The following is a 21,363-nucleotide window of genomic DNA, read 5'->3' on the forward strand; positions in this document are numbered from 1 at the left end:
AATATTCCGATGTCCATCTGCAGAGGCTGGGTACGGAACTGCACGGTGGCAGAGAGTCTCTCACCGTTAACAGTAGAGATGAACAACGGCTTGGGTAGACGGATTATTGGAATACGGTACTTGTCAACCAGGGAGGCGTGAATGAAGTTGCCAGCTGAACCGGAATCCAAGAAGGCGGCTGCGGAGAAAGAGGACTTGGAAGAGATGATCAACTGCACGGGTATGATGAGACGTGGAGAGGAAGAATCCACACCTAGCAACGCCTCTCCCACGTTTACTAGGTGCGAGCGTTTCCCGAACGTGGTGGACGGAGAGGACAATCTCTAAGGAAGTGCCCGGTACTGGCACAGTACAGACACAGGTTCTCGTTTCTGCGGCGGCTTCGTTCTTGCGGAGTCAGGCGTGACCGATCCACCTGCATGGCTTCCACGGCGTTGAGGTGGACGCAGAAAAATGGGAGCCAGACGAGGAAAGCGTCTAGGACGAGCTTTTTCCTTTTCAAGGAGGAGTTCCTCTTGTCTTTCGGCGAAATGTTTGTCTATCCTAGTGGCCAGCAAGATGAGGTCACTAAGAGTGGAAGGAAGCTCACGTGCAGCCAGAACGTCCTTTACTTCACTGTTAAGTCCCTTCTTGAAGGTGGCGCAAAGGGCTTCATTGTTCCAGTTCAGCACAGAGGCCAGGGAGCGGAACTGAATGGCATAGTCACCCACGGAAGAACCTCCTTGGGTCAAATTTAGTAAGGCAGTCTCTGCGGAGGTAACCCGGGCAGGCTCCTCAAAAACATTCCGGAACTCTAGGCAGAAGCTCTGGACAGAAGCGGTGGCAGGATCTGCGCGGTCCCATAGTGGTGTAGCCCAGGCCAGTGCCTTCCCGGACAGTAAACTGAGAATAAAGGCTACCTTGGCTTGCTCAGAAGGAAATTGGTCGGACAGAGCTCGAGGTGGAGAGAGCACTGCGACAAGAACCCACGGCACTGCTTAAGATCTCCGTCATATTTGTCTGGTAGGGACAAACGGATTCTGGAACCGGTGGCAACTGCAGGCGGAGGTGATGCAGCAGGAGCAGACGGAGGAGCTGGCTGTTGCTGAGAAGGCAGGAGCTGCTGCAACATAGCGGTCAACTGGGCCAGCTGTTGACCCTGCTGGGCCACAATAGTGGTAAGGTCCGCTAGGCTTGGCAGGGGAACATCAGCGGGATCCATGGCTGGATCTTACTGTCACGTACCGGCAGGACAGGTAGTGGATCCTCTGGACCAGAGAGGAGATGGCGCGGGTTGTACTAAAGGACCGGTTCTAAGCAGTTACTGGTCTTCACCAGAGCCCGCCGCAAAGCGGGATGGATTTGCTGCGGCGGTAACTACCAGGTCGTGTCCCCTAGTAACAACTCGACCTCTCTGGCAGCTGATAAGGCATGGTACACAGGGAGAAGGCAGGAGCGTAGTCGGACGTAGCAGAGGTCAGGGCAGGCGGCAAAGGTTCAAAGGCGAGTAGACGGTAGCGACGGGTTCGGCAACGGGCAAGGCAAACTAACACAGTAGGGAACGCTTTCTCTGAGGCACAAGGCACAAAGATCCGGCAGAAAGCTGTGGGAGGAGAAGGTATAAATGGGCAGTGCACAGGTGCAGCCTAATTAAGTCAGCACTGCCTCTCACAAACCTTAACCCTTAATAACCCCTTTGGACCAGGCACCAATCACTGGTGCACTGGCCCTTTGAATCTAAGAGTCCCGGCGCGCGCGCGCCCAAGAGAGCAAGGACGCACACGCCGAGTCACTGGAGTGCTGCCTGGGGGCATACGCTATGAGCGCTCCGAGGCCAGCAGGGGACCCGGAGCGCTCATCGTAATATCTACATTCCCATACACAAGCAGAAGTTTGGTCTCCACGCAAGGTCTGTGGTTACATAAACTCTTAAAATGGATCTTGGAAAATTGTACAAGTGTAAACAATGGCCCACCACTAAGTCTGTGGCTTCACTGAATTGAGCTGCATTATACAAAGCAATCTGATATCTGGAGCATCTGAGGAAAATCTAGTAAACTGAGAATAGTCTTTTGGTTCTGCGGACAACCATTAAAGATTTATAAGAGATTCTCTGCTCTTGAAGTTAAGGCATAAGGCATTGTGACCATAGGTAACTTACAAGGCCATGTATGGAAAGCTTTACAAACATTCCCTACGGAGGCAAGCTGCTTTGAGAAGAGGTCTGTCTACTCAACAGTAAATTGAAAAGTCCTATCAGGACACATGGCAGGTCATGAATGGGAATACAATGTACATTAGTCAGTTTTATGTTCCAAGTGTTCCACAAAAGCAGAAGAGTCACTCTTATAAAAAAAAAATGTATGTAAAAATACTCTATGATCAAACCACTGGAGTTAAATAACACCCTATATTAAGCTGTGCCCCCAAAATTGCATACACTTTTTACCCATATAAACTTGGCTGGTATTTTCTGTTGGGTAAGGTGACAGCCCTACCTGTGAATCTATGCCTAATTACAGATCCACTATAGAGTGGAGGAAGCATAATTTTTACTAAATGATGGCTTATCCTCAGGATAGGCCATTACTAGTTGATTGGTGGGGGCTCGACACCCTGCATCTCCGCCGATCAAATGTTTAGGTATACTATAGCTCTAACGCTGATTTGCAATGATGGAGCTACAGCCAAACAGTTGATCGGTGGGGGTGCCACCACAGCCAGTCAGCTAATGATGACCTATCCTTAAAATAGGCCTATCACTTAGTGATGGCTGGACAACCCTTTATAAACTTAGACCTGCTGGAACAGTGAGCTAAATAAAGCTATACAAACCTAAGTAACTGAGATTGCCAGACAATCCAGAGCACCTGTGATAACTATCTTGGAATGAAGTGTACAAGTACCAGCCATATACTGAGAAATAAAGAAGCTATCAGTCTGCATTAGAAATACAGGAGGAAATTTATCAAACTGGTGTAAAGTAGAACTGGCTTAGTTGCCCATAGTAACTAATCAGATTCTACCTTTCATTTTCAAAAGGAGCTGTAAAAAATGAAAGGTGAAATCTGATTGGTTGCTAGGGGCAACTAAGCCAGTTCTACTTTACACCAGTTTGATAAATCTCTCCCACAGGCGTGCCTTGTGAGACTGCTGTTTTATTGCAGAAGGAACCAAAAGAAAAGTGCCACACTTTGTGCACAAATACCAATGAGTTATCCAGTTTCCTTGGCTTCCAGACACTGTTTAATTAGCGGTGCACCCACACACAACACCTGCCGGGATACAGTATAGTAGGGTGTTGCCACCATCCGCTGTGACCCTAGATATAGAGTCGAACACAAGGCCTTTCTGCTACTTATAGACATATTACAGTTATTACCAGGGGTGGACTGGACATAGACCTTATAGGGAAATTTCCCGGTGGGCCGATGCCCAGGGAGCCACCTGGGCCCTTCTCGTGGCTGGCCAGTGAAAGTTTTTGAGAATGTATTTTGTGCTGCTGGGAGTATTTTGTGATGGACTGTGGTGTTTGGCTCTGTTGGGGTGGTATAATTTGCCACAATATGGTAATGCTGGCCCTGCCTTCCATCAAGTTGGACTCAGGGCCACTTTTAGTTCCCAGTCCGCCCCTGGTTATTACTAAAAGATCAAAATGTTATATGTGGCCAACCCTCACCAAACTGACAAAGGATCTGTGACACAAAAGAAGGCTAAGAACCCCTGATTTATTTTCCACTTACCTTCAGGTATTGTAGGTGTAATTTTATTACTGCGTGGTGATTTAATGATCTGAAGAAGTTGATCTTTTACCTCTAAAACATAAGAACATCTGTACTCTGCTGTAAGGTTGGAAACTGTGAAGGTCACCTTTGGAGAACCTTCTATGGCAGACAAATCTCTAATTGCCACCGTCCCTGAATACAGTAAAAAGCGCTTCACTCTGCATTCCTCTGGAGGTTCTGGTGCCGAGCAGATTATTAGGAGCTGCTTATTTTCAGAGTCATCCAGCAGATAAGAAATCTGTGGTTTGATTGGATCTGGAAGAGTTAGAAGTTGAGATATAATAATATATAATTGAGAATGAACAATTCATTGCTGATCATTACTTGATGGTTGGGCAGGGGTTATCAATCATCCCATCTATATCGGAGCAAATGATTGTTAATGATAACTCTCTCCATACGGATTCAATTGCCAGCAGCACATCTCTCATTACACAGGACATTGTTCTGCTGTCAAAAGTGATTTTATGTGCTAATTGAAAGATGCCACCATGCCTGCTCTCTCGTTTGGTGGTCAGCGGCACCTTTACATAAGACAGGAACAAGTAAAAGGTTCCTGACTAAGGCCTCTTGCACAAGAATGTTGTGCATCCATTCCATGAATTGGGGACTGCAATTTGCAGTCCCCAAAGCACGAGCAATGTCCGTGTGGCAGCCGGGATGGATCGAAAGCCATTCAACTTTAATGGGTCCGTGATCCGTCCTCACTGCAAAAAATAGAACAAGTTCTACTGTATTTTTTTTGCTGTACGGAGGCATGAACAGAATCTCCGTCATTGCGGACCCATTCCAGTGAATGGGTCCGCATCCGTGATGCAGAGTGCACACGGGCCGATGCTGGTGTATTGCGGACCCGCCATATGCGTGGCGCAGTACTGTGCAAGAGGCCTAAAGATGAGAAAACCAGTCAAGATTTGTTTTTGGCTCTGGTTTCCTGAATTTTTCAAAAAGTTTGGTTCGGATCAGAATCGATTCGAGCTGAACTGAAGTTGCTCCAAGTGCCCTGAAAGTTGGTAAATTACCCCCTATAGCCTCCTAGGAGTCATACTTTTTAGGAAAACTTGTTATCTCTTTTCATTCATTTTTCATTATTTTTTTCCCCTCCCCAAGCTTTGGAATGTAGTGACAGTAATAGTAAATGATGTCTGACTGACGCTGACATAAGCTTTTTTCACACCTAAACTTATTAATATTTAAAAAATATCAGGGTTCAGAGTTGGCCTTTCACACATGTAGCTGTCACCCTGGAGATGTTCCATGTTGGGTGCGTTCTCACTATAGAGGAAATGTTCCAGGTGCCTAGGCAAGGGCGGGAATTTTAGGAAAGGCCCACTGTGATTTTGTGTAACATTTATTGCTGTTTTCACACATTCAATAATTCGGACAAAACCCGGATTTAGTACTAGGGTAAATTCCAGAAAATTAAACCTACAAAAATTGCTAGTCCGCATAATCGTCATAAAAATTACTTTATTAAACAATACATAAATATATGTTTTTTTTATATATATATATATATATATATATATATATATTTATATATAGTTTAACCACTTCAACCCCGCTAGCTAAAACCCCCTTAATGACCAGGCCACTTTTTACACTTCTGCACTACACTACTTTCACCGTTTATCGCTCGGTCATGCAACTTACCACCCAAATGAATTTTACCTCCTTTTCTTCTTACTAATAGAGCTTTCATTTGGTGGTATTTTATTGCTGCTGACATTTTTACTGTTTTTGTTATTAATCAAAATGTAACGATTTTTTAGCAAAAAAATGACATTTTTCACTTTCAGTTGTAAAATTTTGCAAAAAAAACGACATCCATATAATTTTTTTCCGCTAAATGTATTGTTCTACATGTCTTTGATAAAAAAAAAAATGTTTGGGCAAAAAAGTTGGGTAAAGTTATAGCGTTTACAAACTATGGTACAAAAATGTGAATTTCCGCTTTTTGAAGCAGCTCTGACTTTCTGAGCACCTGTCATGTTTCCTGAGGTTCTACAATGCCCAAACAGCAGAAAAACCCACAAATGACCCCATTTCGGAAAGTAGACACCCTAAGGTATTCGCTGATGGGCATAGTGAGTTCATAGAACTTTTTATTTTTTGTCACAAGTTAGCGGAAAATGATGATTCTTTTTTTTTTTTTTTTTTTCTTACAAAGTCTCATATTCCACTAACTTGCGACAAAAAATAAAAATTCTAGGAACTCGCCATGCCCCTCACGGAATTCCTTTGGGTGTCTTCTTTCCAAAATGGGGTCACTTGTGGCGTAGTTATACTGCCCTGGCAATTTAGGGGCCCATATGTGTGAGAAGTAGTTTGCAATCAAAATCTGTAAAAAATGACCGGCGAAATCCAAAAGGTGCACTTTGGAATGTGGGTCCCTTAGCCCACCTAGGCTGCAAAAAAGTGTCACACATCTGGTATCGCCGTACTCAGGAGAAGTTGGGGAATGTGTTTTGGGGTGTCATTTTACATATACCCATGCTGGGTGAGAGAAATATCTTGGCAAAAGACAACTTTTCCAATTTTTTTATACAAAGTTGGCATTTGACCAAGATATTTATCTCACCCAGCATGGGTATATGTAAAATGACACCCCAAAACACATTACCCAACTTCTCCTGAGTACGGCGATACCACATGTGTAACACTTTTTTGCAGCCTAGATGCGCAAAGGTGCCCAAATTCCTTTTAGGAGGGCATTTTTAGACATTTGGATCCCAGACTTCTTCTCACGCTTTAGGGCCCCTAAAAAGCCAGGGCAGTATAAATACCCCACATGTGACCCCACTTTGGAAAGAAGACACCCCAAGGTATTCAATGAGTGGCATGGCAAGTTCATAGAAATTTTTTTTTTTGGCATAAGTTAGCGGAAATTGATTTTTTTTTTTTTCTCTCACAAAGTCGCACTTTCCGCTAACTTAGGACAAAAATGTAAATCTTTCATGGACTCAATATGCCCCTCAGCAAATACCTTGGGGTGTCTTCTTTCCAAAATGGTGTCAGTTGTGGGGTGTTTGTACTGCCCTGGCATTTGAGGGTCTCCGCAATCATTACATGTATGGCCAGCATTAGGAGTTTCTGCTATTCTCCTTATATTGAGCATACAGGTAATGAGATTTTTTTTTCCATTCAGCCTCTGGGCTGAAAGAAAAAAATTAACGGCACAGATTTCTTAATTTGCATCGATCAATGTGGATGAAAAAATCTCTGCCAAAAAAAAAAAAAAAGGAGGGGAAAGGCGTCTGCCAGGACATAGGAGCTCCGCCCAACATCCATACCCACTTAGCTCGTATGCCCTGGCAAACCAGATTTCTCCATTCGCATCAATCGATGTGGATGAATAAATCATTGCCGGGATTTTTATATATTTTTTTTATATACAAAGTGTTTGCCAAAGCATAGGAACGCCGCCTCCTCCTCAGCTCGTATGCCTTGGCAAACGTATCTTTTACTGCAGAGTAGAAATCTCGTCTTGCAGCGCCGCATACACCGACTTGCGTGTAATCTGACAGCAGCGCAATGCTTCTGTCAGAATGCACATCAGTGCTGCAGCTAGTCGATCTGTTGGTCCACCTGGAAGGTAAAAAAAAAAAAAAGAAAAAACCAGGCCGCAACGCAATAATTTTATTAACTTTGGAACAGAATATATAAACTTTAACTTTTTGAACTAAACATTAACCTTTTTGCTTACAGTTTTTTTTTTTTTTTTACCTTTATAGAACAAACCTCTCCTTCCCCATGGGTCAATGTGCAAAGCGCAAATCGCCCAAAGATGTGGCGAAGTGCGTTATGCACTTTGTCCCAGGTGAAAGGAGAGGTTTGCAGCAGCTGTGAGTGAATGGGCCCTAATAGCCCTGTGTGCCTGTCCTGGTGAGATGATCCCTATGCTAGGTGTACCTGTGTGTGGTACTTCCGGAAACACTCTCCAAAGCATAGGGCAGGGTGGTCAGGACAGTCAGGACAGAAATAGCAGGTGTCACGCCTTATTCCACTCCTGCTACAGACACGACATCTTTTTCGGGGTGACGGTTGGGTTGAGGTACCAGGAACGACATTGGGGAAATGTCGCTCGTGTAGACGGCTAAGTACACTGGTGGATGGGGCCACGGAACCTCCTGGGTACAGGATGTTCTCGATGATCTCTTCCTGAAATTTGAGGAAGGATCCAGTTCTCCCAGCCTTACTGTAGAGAACAAAACTATTATGCAGAGCCAATTGAATTAAATATACAGACACCTTCTTATACCAGCGTCTGGTTCTGCGGGAAACTAAATACGGAGACAACATCTGGTCATTGAAGTCCACCCCTCCCATGTGAAGGTTATAGTCGTGGACTGAGAGGGGCTTTTCAAAGACACGGGTTGCTCGCTCAATTTGTATTGTCGTGTCTGCGTGAATGGAGGAGAGCATGTAAACGTCACGCTTGTCTCTCCATTTCACCGCAAGCAGTTCTTCGTTACACAATGCGGCCCTCTGCCCCCTTGCAAGACGGGTGGTAACGAGCCGTTGGGGGAAGCCCGCGCGACTAGTTCGCGCGGTGCCACAGGCGCCAATCCGTTCTAGAAACAAATGCCTAAAGAGGGTCACACTTGTGTAGAAATTGTCCACATAAAGATGGTACCCCTTGCCGAATAAGGGCGACACCAAGTCCCAGACTGTCTTCCCACTGCTCCCCAGGTAGTCAGGGCAACCGACCGGCTCCAGGGTCTGATCTTTTCCCTCATAGATCCGAAATTTGTGGGTATAGCCTGTTGCCCTTTCACAGAGCTTATACAATTTGACCCCATACCGGGCGCACTTGCTTGGGATGTATTGTTTGAAGCCAAGGCACCCGGTAAAATGTATCAGGGACTCGTCTACGCAGATGTTTTGCTCTGGGGTATACAAATCTGCAAATTTCAGGTTGAAGTGGTCTATGAGGGGCCGAATTTTGTGGAGCCGATCAAAAGCAGGGTGGCCTCTGGGACGGGAGGCGGTGTTCAAAACGTGCCCTGGACATAGCAGCAGAGAACATGGGCATGTGATGAATTGGGTTCGTGGACCAATATGACCGCAATTCATGCTTTTTAGTTAGACCCATGTTGAGGAGAAGGCCCAGAAAAGTTTTAATTTCGGAAACTTGGACTGGTTTCCACCGGAAAGGCTGGGCATAATAGCTTCCCGGGTTGGCGGTTATAAATTGTGTGGCATACCTGTTTGTTTCGGCCACAACTATGTCTAAGAGCTCCGCAGTCAAGAACAGCTAAAAAAATCCCAGGGCCGAACCGATCTGAGCTGTCTCAACCCGAACTCCAGACTAGGCAGTGAAAGGGAAAACTACAGGTGCCGCTGAAGTTGGGGACTGCCAATCAGGGTTTGCTAGCACCTCAGGGATTCTAGGGGCTCTACGGGCACGTCTTTGTGGTAGCTGCGACGGGGTCACTACTGCTCGTGCCACCATACCAGCTTCAACTGCCCTTCTGGTGCTCGCCACTTCACCAGGTTGTACGGCAGAGCTGGTACTAGGTCCAGGGAGGGCTGCGCTGCTGGTGTATGCCTCACCACGTAATCCGACAGCACTTGCCCCACTTTGCTGCTCTTGAAGCGGATCCTGCGCAACCTGTGGTCTAGCTTCACAGGGCCGGGTACGCCTGGTGCTATCAGGGACCTCAGCCTCCTCGTCCGAACTTTGGGTCAGAGAGCCACTGCTTTCTACAGGTTCGTATTCTGGCCCGCTAGATTCATCAGATGAGGGTTCCCATTCCTCATCCGACTGGGTCAGAAGCCTGTAGGCCTCTTCAGAAGAATACCCCCTGTTTGACATTTGGGCAACTAAATTTAGGGGTATTCCCTGAGACTACCCAAGAAAAAAAGCAAGCCTGTCTTACAAAGGGGAGGCTAGCGAAGTACCAGAGGCCGCTGCGGTTGATAAAAAATATCAAAACTGATTTTTTTATCGCCGCAGCGCGTGTAAAGTGAATGTGCAGTGATCAAAAAAAAAATTTGTCACTGTGGTGGGGCGGGTGTGGGCGAACGCACGTGTGGGTGACCGATCAGGCCTGATCGGGCAAACACTGCGTTTTGGGTGGAGGGAGAACTAAAGTGACACTAATACAATTATAGATCTGACCGTGATCAGTTTTGATCACTTCCAGATACTATAAAAGTACAAATGCTGATTAGCGATACGCTAATCAGCGAATCAGTGACTGCGGTGCGGTGGGCTGGGCGCTAACCGATCCCTAAACTACCTAACCAAGGGCCTAAACTATCCTAAAACCTAACGGTCAATACCAGTGAAAAAAAAAAGTGACAGTTTGCACTGATCACTTTTTTCCTTTCACTAGTGATTGACAGGGGCGATCAAAGGGGTGATCAAAGGGTTAATTGGGGTGCAGGGGGTGATCTGGGGCTAAGTATGTACTGTTGGTGCTACTCACTGTGAAGCCTGCTCCTCTGCTGGATCCAACCAACGAAAAGGACCAGCAGAGGAGCAGGGCAGCCATATAACAGATCATATTTACTAATATGATCTGTTATCTGGCTTCTCATTGGATTTTTTAAAAATCATCAGCTTGCCAGCCGCGATCATTGGCTGGCAAGCTGATGACGCGACCCCCCTTAACGAAATGCCGGCCCGAACTGCGCATGCGCGGCCGGCAATGTGCGTCATCTCGCGTCTCGCGAGATGACGCGTATATGCGTGACTCAGCGCAGTGCTGCCGCCTCCGGACCGCACATCTGCGTTAGGCGGTACCGGAGGCGGTTAAATAAAAATTGTGCAAAAAAAATAAAATAAACATTTTTGGATCAACTTGATGTATTACAGTGTAATACAAGTGATCAAAAAGTTGTATGCACCCCAAAATAGCACAAATCGAACCGTCATCTCATTCTGCAAAAAAGAGCCCCTACGTAAGATTCCCCCCCCCCCCTCCCTCTTTCAGTGGCAGCTCCTCATCCTCCTCTATGGCAGATTCCCTTTGTGTTCCCAAAAGCTATAGGGCGGACAGCAAGATATGTTAGCTGTTATTCTTCCGTCTGTTCTAAGATACCAGTATTTCACAAAAGTACACACCTCACATTTTTGTAACAATTTTTTTATCTTTTATCATGGGACAACACTGAAGATATGACACTTTGATACAATGTAAAGTAGTCAGTGTACAGCTTGTATAAAAGTGTGTAAGTTTTGTGTGCCCTCAAAATAACTCATCACACAGCCATTAAAGGGCTTCTGTCACCCCACTAAACCTTTTTTTTTTTGCTTACTTATAATCCCTACACTGTGATTTTTGCCTACATAATCTAATTAATCATTTTGGTCTAGTAGATTTTGTTTAAAACATGCTTTTAAAATATGCAAATTACCTTGCTACCAGCAAGTAGGGCGGCTACTTGCTGGTAGCAGCCGCATCCTCCGATCCTAAAGACGCCCCCTCCGCATTGTGATTGACAGGGCCAGGGAACGGAATCGTTCTCTGCTGGCCCTGCCTGTTTGCATTCAAAATCTGGCGCCTGCGCCGCGGCCATACCTGTCTTCAATCGGCGCAGGCGCACTGAGAGGCGGCCGCTTGCTCGGCCGCTCCATCCTCAATGCGCCTGCGCCGGGTGTAGATGTGACGTCATTGGCGGGAGGTGCATTGAGGATGGAGTGGCCGAGCGCCAGATTTTGAATGCAAACAGGCAGGGCCAGCAGAGAACGATCCCGTTCCCTGGCCCTGTCAATCACAATGCAGAGGGGGCGTAGTAAGCAAAAAAAAAAAAAAGGTTTAGTGGGGTGACAGAAGCCCTTTAAGCCCTTGTGTGTTTGTTTTGTTTTTGTTTGTTTTTACTAAGCAGTGACATACTGGCACTAAGGGGGAGAGCGTTATACACTGGTACTAAGGAGGGGCAACAATATATACTGGCACTTAGGAGGGGCAACATTATATACTGGCACTAAGGTGGGAGCATTATATACTGGCACTAGAGGGGATATATACACCCACACACTACAGGGAAGTTATAAGGGGGCTACAGGGGACACTGCAAGAGCGTTATTATACATTTTGGGGCATTATGGTTATATTAATACTACTAGGGATACTATAGGCACATTATTGTTGGGCTGTCACGCCCTGTCCTGTGGGTGTTCTGAGGAAATCTGTCAGAGTTGCTGCACGTGACTCGATCTGACAGTTTGTTTTGTTGTGGGTTTGAACAGAATCCCACCTCCTCCCAGGTTTTGTTCTTTTGGTAATTGGTGAGGCTATTTATTCCTCCCTCTCCCTATAGCCTTTGTGGGTTATAGTTCTGCACTGTGTGAGCTCTGGAAGTTTGGTGGATCGTCTGCTCCAACACATCTCTAGATAAGTCCTTTTCCCTTTTTCCTTCTGTGTCTGTTTTTATTTGGCCTCTAGGGTGACACTAGCTCCTTCGGTTGTTGAAGGATCTGGGTGTCTCTTTCCCTCTTCCCTACAGCTGAGGGTTTGTTTCAGTGTGTGTCTTAGGTATGTGGGCATGTGCACATCTACCATCGAGATATCCACATGGGCATAGCAGCTTAGGGAAAGTGTTTTAGGGATTGCTAGGAGATGATCCCTTTGCTCCCTAGCATTTGGGGCCTAGTTAGTTGTTTTGTTTGCTTTGCTGTGTTCTGTTTCCTTCCCTTATCTTACCTACCATGACATGGGCATATTATGGAGGGCATTGCAACTAATGTGGCACTCTTGGGGGGTATTATCACTATTGGGGGCACTATTACTAATCAGGACAGTCTGGGAGCACTATTCCTAAGGGGGACTATCTGTATAGTACTGTTACTTCTGATAATATTTGTTTTTGGGCATGGGAGAGCACAGTGGGTGTATTAGTATTAGTATTAGTAGTAGTATTAGTAGTAGCAGCAGGGTGACAGTGAACTGCAGTGGTGTAGAGTGGGGGGGCCTTTGCCACAGGGGAGAGGCGTCTCCCTTCCTCGTTCCTCTGATAGGCTGCAGGCCTAGTGCCTGCAGCCATCAGAGGCCGGTGAAGGCAGCGTGATGACATCATTGCGCCACCTGAGCCGTACAGCGCCGGACACAGGCTGGAAGAGGCCTGCATCACATCGCTGCCATGGAGGTAAGTATAAGTGTTTATTTTTTTATATGGTACAATACTGGCTACTGGCACATGATTGGGGGCACTTCTCACTGGCACATGCTGGGGGGGCATCTATGGGGGCACTTACTGGCACATTATTGGGGGGCACTGTGGGGGCATCTATGGGGCACATCTTACATTATTGGGGGGCACTTTTTACTGGCACATTATTGGGTGGCACTATGGGGGCACTTCTTACTGGCACATTATTGGGGGCATCTACTGACACCAAAAAAGGATATTTTATATGGGGGCTCTGTATAGGGGCCTTTTATACTGAGACACATTATGGTGGGTACTATGGAGAAGGGGAGATGAGTACTATGGGGGCATTTACTGGGGACACTATATAGGGGTATTTTATACTGGCACATAATGGGGGCATAATAGGGACATTAGCTCAACTGGGGGCATTAAAAGTGGGTATTTTGTGCACTGTCACATTATAAGGAGAATTATTACTACTGGGGGCATTATGGTGGGCTTTATTACTACTGGGGGTCTAGGGGGAACATGATTACTAGTATGGGCACTATGGGAGCATTATTAATTCTGGGGCACAGTGGGGACATGTTGGGGGCACCGTAGGAGCACTATTACTACCATGTGTGCTCTAGCAGAGAATTATTCCTATTGGTGGGACTTTTGGGAGCACTATTACTGTGGGGGCACTTTGGCACAGTATCGGCTTACCACAATTATTTTTGGGGGACATTATGTTTGCACTATTAGTGTCAGGGGCACTATTTGCTGGGCGCAGTCATTTTAAGGCACTGTGTGCCAATAATTATTAAAGGGCACTATCTGCATCGTACTAGTATTATCAGGGGGTTTATCTGCTTCTGCAGTATAATATTGGGGAGCACAGCGGCACAGTATTGGGGGTGGTAGGATAATTTGTCCAGAAGATGGGAGGATGATGGAAAAGTAGTAAACTAAATAATAAAAAAGATTTTTACAGGAAAAGTAGTAAACTAAGATTTTACTTTTTTATATTTTTTTTGTCTGCAGAGGTTGTTCAGAACCCACGAGAGGGGGCGATAGAGGACGGGAATTATTAAGACAAGAAGGCAGATGGATTTTGTGCTCAAATGCTACCGGCCCTCTGGGACTGAATGAAAAACTTGACATGAGTATCTTTTTGTGATGATTCAATATTATATGTATGTTTTTTTAATTGTTTCACTGATATCCCACTTGAAACATTGATACACGCCCCCTTGTTGCCGACGTGGCCTGCATTCGCAATGACGTGCGACAGCCCACGCCAGCATTACACGCCTAAGTTAGCGCGTGTGGCGCATGACGGATGATGTCATTTGCGTCAAGGGGTTGTCGGTATTGGCCAGATGAAGAGGTGATACGCGAAACGGCCGTCGCCATGTTTTTGTGATTGCACTGTTTGTCATTCCTCTCTCTGTACCCAGCATAAAAGAAATATTCGAATCGAATGGTGAGTGCCGCTTATTTATTTCTATTTGTGGAATCCTATTTGTACTGGACAAGCTGTGCACCACCAGATTGCGAGAGAACGTGATCCCTGTCTTCTCCATGTGACCGGTGGTGAAGCGAAAGGTGCCGTAGTGCCACCAAACCCAGAACTCTATATTATCAGTCCCACAACATGGACAGTGACATACCAAATGTATTATTCGAATTTGCGATCTCCAATCATGATTTTTTTTCAATGCAAAATATTGGCAATGTAATTTTCGCTCATGCGCAAAATAGGCGCGGCCTACTACAGCAACTGGATTCCACCAGACCGAAGTTGGATGCGATCCGAAAAGATGGTTTTCAACAATTTTCGCGCAACGTTGAGTAAGTAATTTTACATTAAAGCAGTGTATTTGATTACATTTCACATAAATCTTAGAACAAATCGCTATATATACAGATTGAGTGTTTAAAAAAAGCGCCATTGCGAAAATCGCTAATGATGCGATTTTTTTTTTTTTTTTTTTTTTCAGGGTACACAAAACTTCTCATTTTATAAGGTCTCATGCGATATTAGTGATTGGTGCACTAAGTATTGTTGTGAGAACTTGCCAGTACAGGCCCCAAAAATTAGCCAATAGGCATTCACCTGCCAGCAAAGAACTTTGGATTCTGTGGCTTGAGGTACATTAGGCGGTCACAGGATAAATATGTGTCGGCCAATACAGACCACAAAAATTAGGCATTCAGCGGACATAAAAGGCCTTTTTTTTTCTCCGAGATCAATCTCATTCATTTTTTGAAATGTGAGGTAGTCCACACTGTTGTGAGATAGGCGAGTGCGCTTATCGGTCACGATCCGCCCCCCAACCCCCCCCCCCCGCCGCTGCGCTGAATGTCCTTTCAGACAGGACACTAAACGAGGGGCAAGCCAAGAGTATCATGGCAAATTGTGCCATATCTTGCCACAGGTCAAGCCTGCACACCCAGTAGTCCAGGGGTTCATTGCTTCTCAGAGCGTCCACAACGGCCGTTAACCCGATGTAGTCAGACACCTGTCAGTCTAGGCGTTTCCTGAGGCTGGATACAGAGAACGGCTGTCAATGGGTTGGCTGCAAGAATGATCTCACATCCACCCTCTTCTTGCATGCGCTGTTAGATTGGTACCCGCAACTGTTTCTCTGTGAGTGGAAATTCCTCTGCCAGCGCCTGCAAAAGCAGAATGCAGCATTTCTCGAAGCAAGGTCTGGAAGTGCTGCATTCTGACAGCCCTCTGTGATGGTGGTAACATGTCCGCCATTTTGTGTTTGTACCGGGGGTCTAAGTACGTTGCCACCCAGTACTGGTCCTTGCCCTTTATGCTTTTCATATGGGGTTCCCTCTTTAAATACTTGAGCATGAAGGCCCCCATTTGCACTAAACTGGAAGCGGCATGGCTCCTGCTCCTCATCCAGGATAATGTCGTCCTCATTATCCTCCCCCAGCCACTAACAACACCGGGGATCCCAGAAAAGTTTAAAGCATGCTCTTCTTGCTCCTCCTCCGCCCCAGCACCATCCTCCTCTGACTCCTCTTCAGACTCCTGCTGTTGACTTGTCTCAGATGGAGCTTCCCCTGGGAATTTATACAGCATTGCGACTTCATCATCTTCCTGCTTCTTGACGGCTTGATCAATGTCCCGACGCGATGCATGCTCTAGAAAGAAGGCGTAACTGACCAGTTTGGTGATCTCATGAAGTGGCAGCAGAAGTCTGCATGCGTCGCGCATGAGCAGCCACTGGCAGAGTTTGTACAGGTAGTCGTTAACTGCACGTTTCTGCTGGAGCAGTCTATCAAGCATATACAAGGTGGAGTTCCATCACGTCGGGCAGTCACAAATCAGACGTCTGACGGGCAGGTGGTGCCGGTGCTGAATGTCAGCAAGGCGAGCCATGGCCATGTAAGATCTTTCAAAATGGCCAGAGATTTTCCTGGCCTGCCGCAAGACGTCCTGGACCCCGGGGTATTTGGCAACGAATCGCTGCACGACTAAGTTCAGGACGTGTGTCATTTTGCCCTGTTTCAGCAGATTGGCACAGTTGTCGAACACACCTTTACTGACTGTCAAATTGAGTGGGGTTAGCCACTGATTGGCCTGTGACCGCAAAGCTGAAAGGAGTGCAGGATCGGTGTGCCTCTTGGCTTCCAGGCAAAACAGATGCAGCACTGCATGGCAACGTCTCACCTGGCACGTCGAATAGGTTCTGGGGGGCACAGCGGAAGAGACGGTAGCAGCAGAAAAAGAGGAGTCAGCTGAAGAGGAGAGGGAGGATGGAGTAGGAGGAGGAGGAGAAGAAGAGGCAGGCCTGCATGCAATCCGTGGCGGTAAAACCAAATCTACACAGGTGCCACGGGTTGCGTGCTTGAACTTTATGGCGGCCATTATGGCACATAACAGGTATTATTTAGTGTTAGGACCCATCTTGCAGATATCGCCTTGACGTTTGGCAGACGGGCTCAAATGGTTTTGTACAAAATGTATTTGCCAAGCATCTCACTTTATAAATGAGCGTAGGATTGGCACTATAATAATTTTTGTGACTGGGGTATTATTGTACCTTATCTGGTTTGCAAGGTGCTACTGCATTGTCTTTTTTTTTCTTTGCATGCTTGACAGTCGTCAGAAGGTTCACCCAGTGGGCAGTAAAAGTTATGTACCTTCCCTGCCCGTGTTTGCTAGACCACGTGTTTGTGGTCAGATGTATCTTGGCACCGACACTGTGTGCCAGACATATATTCACTTGCAGCTGAACGTGGCCATATAGCTCTGGGATTCCCTTCTGGGAGAAATATTTCCTTCTGAGGACCTTCTATTGCGGTGTGCCAATGGCCACAAATTTTCTAAAGGCCTCCGGTTTTTATGGCAGTAGTTGGCGGGCTAGAAGTTCTGACAAGCCAGAGGTCAGCCGTTGGGCAAGAGGGTCATCCGGCGTCATCATCTTTTTTTCGCTCAAACCATTTGGGGCAAGAAAGCCTGCCTTTTGCCAAATGAACAGGAGGACGGCACGGTGGAAGGTGGAGTGGAGGACAACTGGGTGGAGAGGAGAAGAGGTAGGACGGGGAGCGCTGGGGGTGTGGCTTTGTGAGTTCTGACAGTGTTGCTCCAATGTGGCTCGGTGATGGGAAGCGAGGTGCCTTCTTAAGGTGGTCGTCCCTAGGTCAGTGTTGGGCTTACCGCGACTTATGTGTTGACAGCACAGGCTGCAGATGGCAACATTATTGTCAACAGCAGACACGTTAAAAAAAAGCCCACATTGCGGAGCCCTGTGCCGGCATCCTGGGAGCGCCAGATGTGCATGGTGGATAGCTCGTTCCAGATACATTAAAAGTCTTTTTGCCTCCTGTGCACTGTAAGTTCTGCCTGCTTCTCCTCCTTCTATCTGCTGCTCTTCCTTTCTTGTGGGCACCCACGTGACGTCCATTGACACGTCACCTTCACCACCACTCACATTAGAGATCCCTGAGTAGGCTGCAACAGCGGGGACCACCCTCCTTGGGTACTGTCGTCAGACTGCTGGGTGGCGACCGTTGATACCTCCTCTTTCTGATCTGATGCCAAGAATGGTTGCGCATCGGTAAGGTCTTATAATGGATGGGAAAATAATTCCTCCGAGTGGAGGGGCTATAGTGGTGGTGGTGGTGGTGGTGTCTTTGGGGGTGCACACAGAATGAAGAGGGTGCAGATAGAGAGGATGAGGAGGGTACAGAAGCGGAAGGCTGAGTGAGCCACTCAACCAAGTCTGCTGCATCCTTTCATGTAATTGCAAGCACCTTCTGCAACTTCCCACTTAGGCTCCAGCCTGGTGCACGTCCCCAACCCCTACCACCCCTGCGGAATGGCCTGCCTCTTCCTCTGCCTGTCATTTTCAAAATATCCCTGTGACAAAAGTCCCTATAGAAGAGCAGTATTTGTGGAAGAAGGTATATCACGCCCCTGCCTCAATCCCTTTTTTTTTTTTTTTTGTGGGGGGGGGGGGGGGGGGGGGACTGGTTTATCACACTAGTAGAAATTATTTGTTCCAATAGTGTTTAGCACTCTGTGTGGCTGCAGTATCACAGCAGAATCGCACACAACTGCTGCACAATACAAATGCACTCTAATATACTTTCTATGTTAGAAAGTATATTATAAGTATATTACACCCCTCAGTATGTCCACACCTATCGATAGCACACCTATACCAGTCCTTTTTCAAAACTTTGCTCATCTCTAATTATGGGCCATGGACAGAGTCTCTGAATAAACTTAAAGTGCTTCTGTCACCCCACTAAACCTTTTTTTTTTTTTTTTTGCTTACTTATAATTCCTACACTGCGATTTATGGCTACATGATCAAATTAATCATTTTGGTCCTGTAGATTTAGTTTAAAACAAGCTTTTAAAATATGCTAATTACCTTGCTACCAGCAAGTAGGGCGGCTACTTGCTGGTAGCAGCCGCATCCTCCGATCGTAAAGACGCCCCCTCCACATTGTGATTGAACGGGATCGTTCTCTGCTGGCCCTGCCTGTTTGCATTTAAAATCTTGCGCCTGCGCCGCGGCCGTACCTGTCTTCAATTGGCGCAGGCGCACTGAGAGGCGGCCGCTCCATCCTCAATGATCCTGCGCCGGGTGTAGATGTGACGTCATCGGCGCAGGCGCATTGAGGATAGAGCGGCCAAGCGAGCGGTGCGCCTGCGCCAATTGAAGACAGGTACGGCCGCGGCGCAGGCGCAAGATTTTAAATGCAAACAGGCAGGGCCAGCAGAGAACGATCATGTTCCCTGGCCCTGTCAATCACAATGTGGAGGGGGCGTCTTTACGATCGGAGGATGCGGCTGCTACCAGCAAGTAGCCGCCCTACTTGCTGGTAGCAAGGTAATTGGCATATTTTAAAAGCTTGTTTTAAACTAAATCTACAGGACCAAAATGATTAATTTGATCATGTAGCCATAAATCGCAGTGTAGGGATTATAAGTAAGCAAAAAAAAAAAAAAGGTTTAGTGGGGTGACAGAAGCCCTTTAAGTGAGGAAAATACTGTACATGTTCAGCTGAAAGAGTAACTAAACTTTTGATTACAATTTAATAAGATGTTTCTAATGCCCTAATAATGCACTGCCTGTGAAAAAAAGAGTTGCCACCAAAAAAAAATAAAAAATTATCACACATGCCTTTAGCTTTGATTACGGCACGCATTTGCTGTGCCATTGTTTCGATAAGCTTCTGCAATGTCACAAGATTTATTTCCATCCAGTGTTGCATTCATTTTTCACCAGGATTTAGCATTGATGATGGTAGAGTCTGACTGCTGCGCAAAGCTTTCTCCAGCACATCCCAAAGACTCTCACTGGGGTTAAGGTCTGGACTCACTCTCACTGGGGTTAAGTGTGGTAGCACTATGATACTGGCACATGGGGGAAAGGAGAGAGGCACCTGATACTGGCACATGGGGCGGTTGGCACCACCTGATGCTGGCACATGGGGGAGGCACCACCTGATACTGGCTACTGGCACATGGGTGGGTTGGCACTATGATACTGGCACATGGGGGGAAGAAGAGAGGCACCTGATATTGGCACATGGGGGGGTTGGCACTATGATACTGCCACATGGGGGGGAGGGGGGTTGGCACCTGATACTGGCTACTGGCACATGGGTGGGTTGGCACTATGATACTGGCACATGGGGGGAAGAAGAGAGGCACCTGATATTGGCACATGGGGGGGTTGGCACTATGATACTGCCACATGGGGGGGAGGGGGGTTGGCACCTGATACTGGCTACTGGCACATGGGGGGGTTGGCACTATGATACTGGCACATGGGGGAAGGAGAAAGGCACCTGATATTGGCACATGGGGGGGGGGTTGGCACTATGATACTGGCACATGGGGGGAAGAAGAGAGGCACCTGATATTGGCACATGGGGGGGTTGGCACTATGATACTGCCACATGGGGGGAGGGGGGTTGGCACCTGATACTGGCACATGGGGGGGTTGGCACTATGATACTGGCACATGGGGGAAGGAGAAAGGCACCTGATATTGGCACATGGGGGGTTGGCACTATGATACTGGCACATGGGGGGGAGAGGCACTTGATACTGGCACATGATGGGGGGAATCTATGGGGACACTTACTGGCACATTATTAGGGGGCATTATGGAGGACACTAGGCCGGCAGCCTATCAGAGGCCGGACACTGAGGGCATCTACTGGGGCAGTATATATGGGGCATTTTATACTGGTACATTATGGGGGGCACTAGCAGGAAGGGGGTAGAGGAGCACTATGGGGGAATTTACTGGGGGCGCAATATAGGGGTATTTTATATTGGCACATTATGGGAGCACTATGGGGACATTAGCTCAACAGGGGGCATTACAAGGGGGTATTTTTTGCACTGTCACATTATAAGGAGAATTATTTCAACTAGGGGGGGCATTATGGTGGGCTTTATTACTCCCCCATGGTATGACCCCCTAGTAGCAGCACCAGCCTCTCCCTGCTCTGCTATCCCTCTGCCCCTTCTCCAAATCCTTATTATGAAATCTTTCACATTAGGATAAAACACATCATCAGCTCCGCCGAGCCCCCGGCCAAAGTGTTAAGTGGTGTCAGAGATCCCCAAGGGCCAAGCCAAGTAATTGTAAGTTTTCATGTGGAATATGTTTGTTATACACATATAGCATACACTGTGCCACACAATATACAGTATACTGCTACACTGTGCCCCACAATATACAGTATACCTCTACACTGTGCCCCACAATATACAGTATACCTCTACACTGTGCCACACAATATACAGTATACCTCTACACTGTGCCACACAAAATACAGTATACCGCTACACTGTGCCCCACAATATACAGTATACTGCTACACTGGGCCACACAATATACAGTATACCGCTACACTGTGCCACACAATATAAAGCATACCGCTACCCTGGGCCACACAATATAAAGCATACCGCTACACTGTGCCACACAATATAAAGCATACAGTACCGCTACACTGT

General features: G+C 46.8%; 1 protein-coding gene across 1 annotated transcript in view; it reads right to left on the minus strand.

Moving 5' to 3' along the window:
* Positions 1 to 21,363, minus strand: part of LOC122928624 — a 104,280-nt gene that overhangs the window by 31,855 nt on the left and 51,062 nt on the right. Inside the window, exon 5 of the mRNA XM_044281640.1 lies at positions 3,723 to 4,019. Within this exon, the coding sequence (XP_044137575.1) occupies positions 3,723 to 4,019 (297 nt within the window). The remainder of the gene's footprint in view (positions 1 to 3,722; positions 4,020 to 21,363) is intronic.

This window comes from Bufo gargarizans, chromosome 2 (assembly GCF_014858855.1).
Source record: "Bufo gargarizans isolate SCDJY-AF-19 chromosome 2, ASM1485885v1, whole genome shotgun sequence".
Lineage (NCBI taxonomy): Eukaryota > Metazoa > Chordata > Amphibia > Anura > Bufonidae > Bufo > Bufo gargarizans.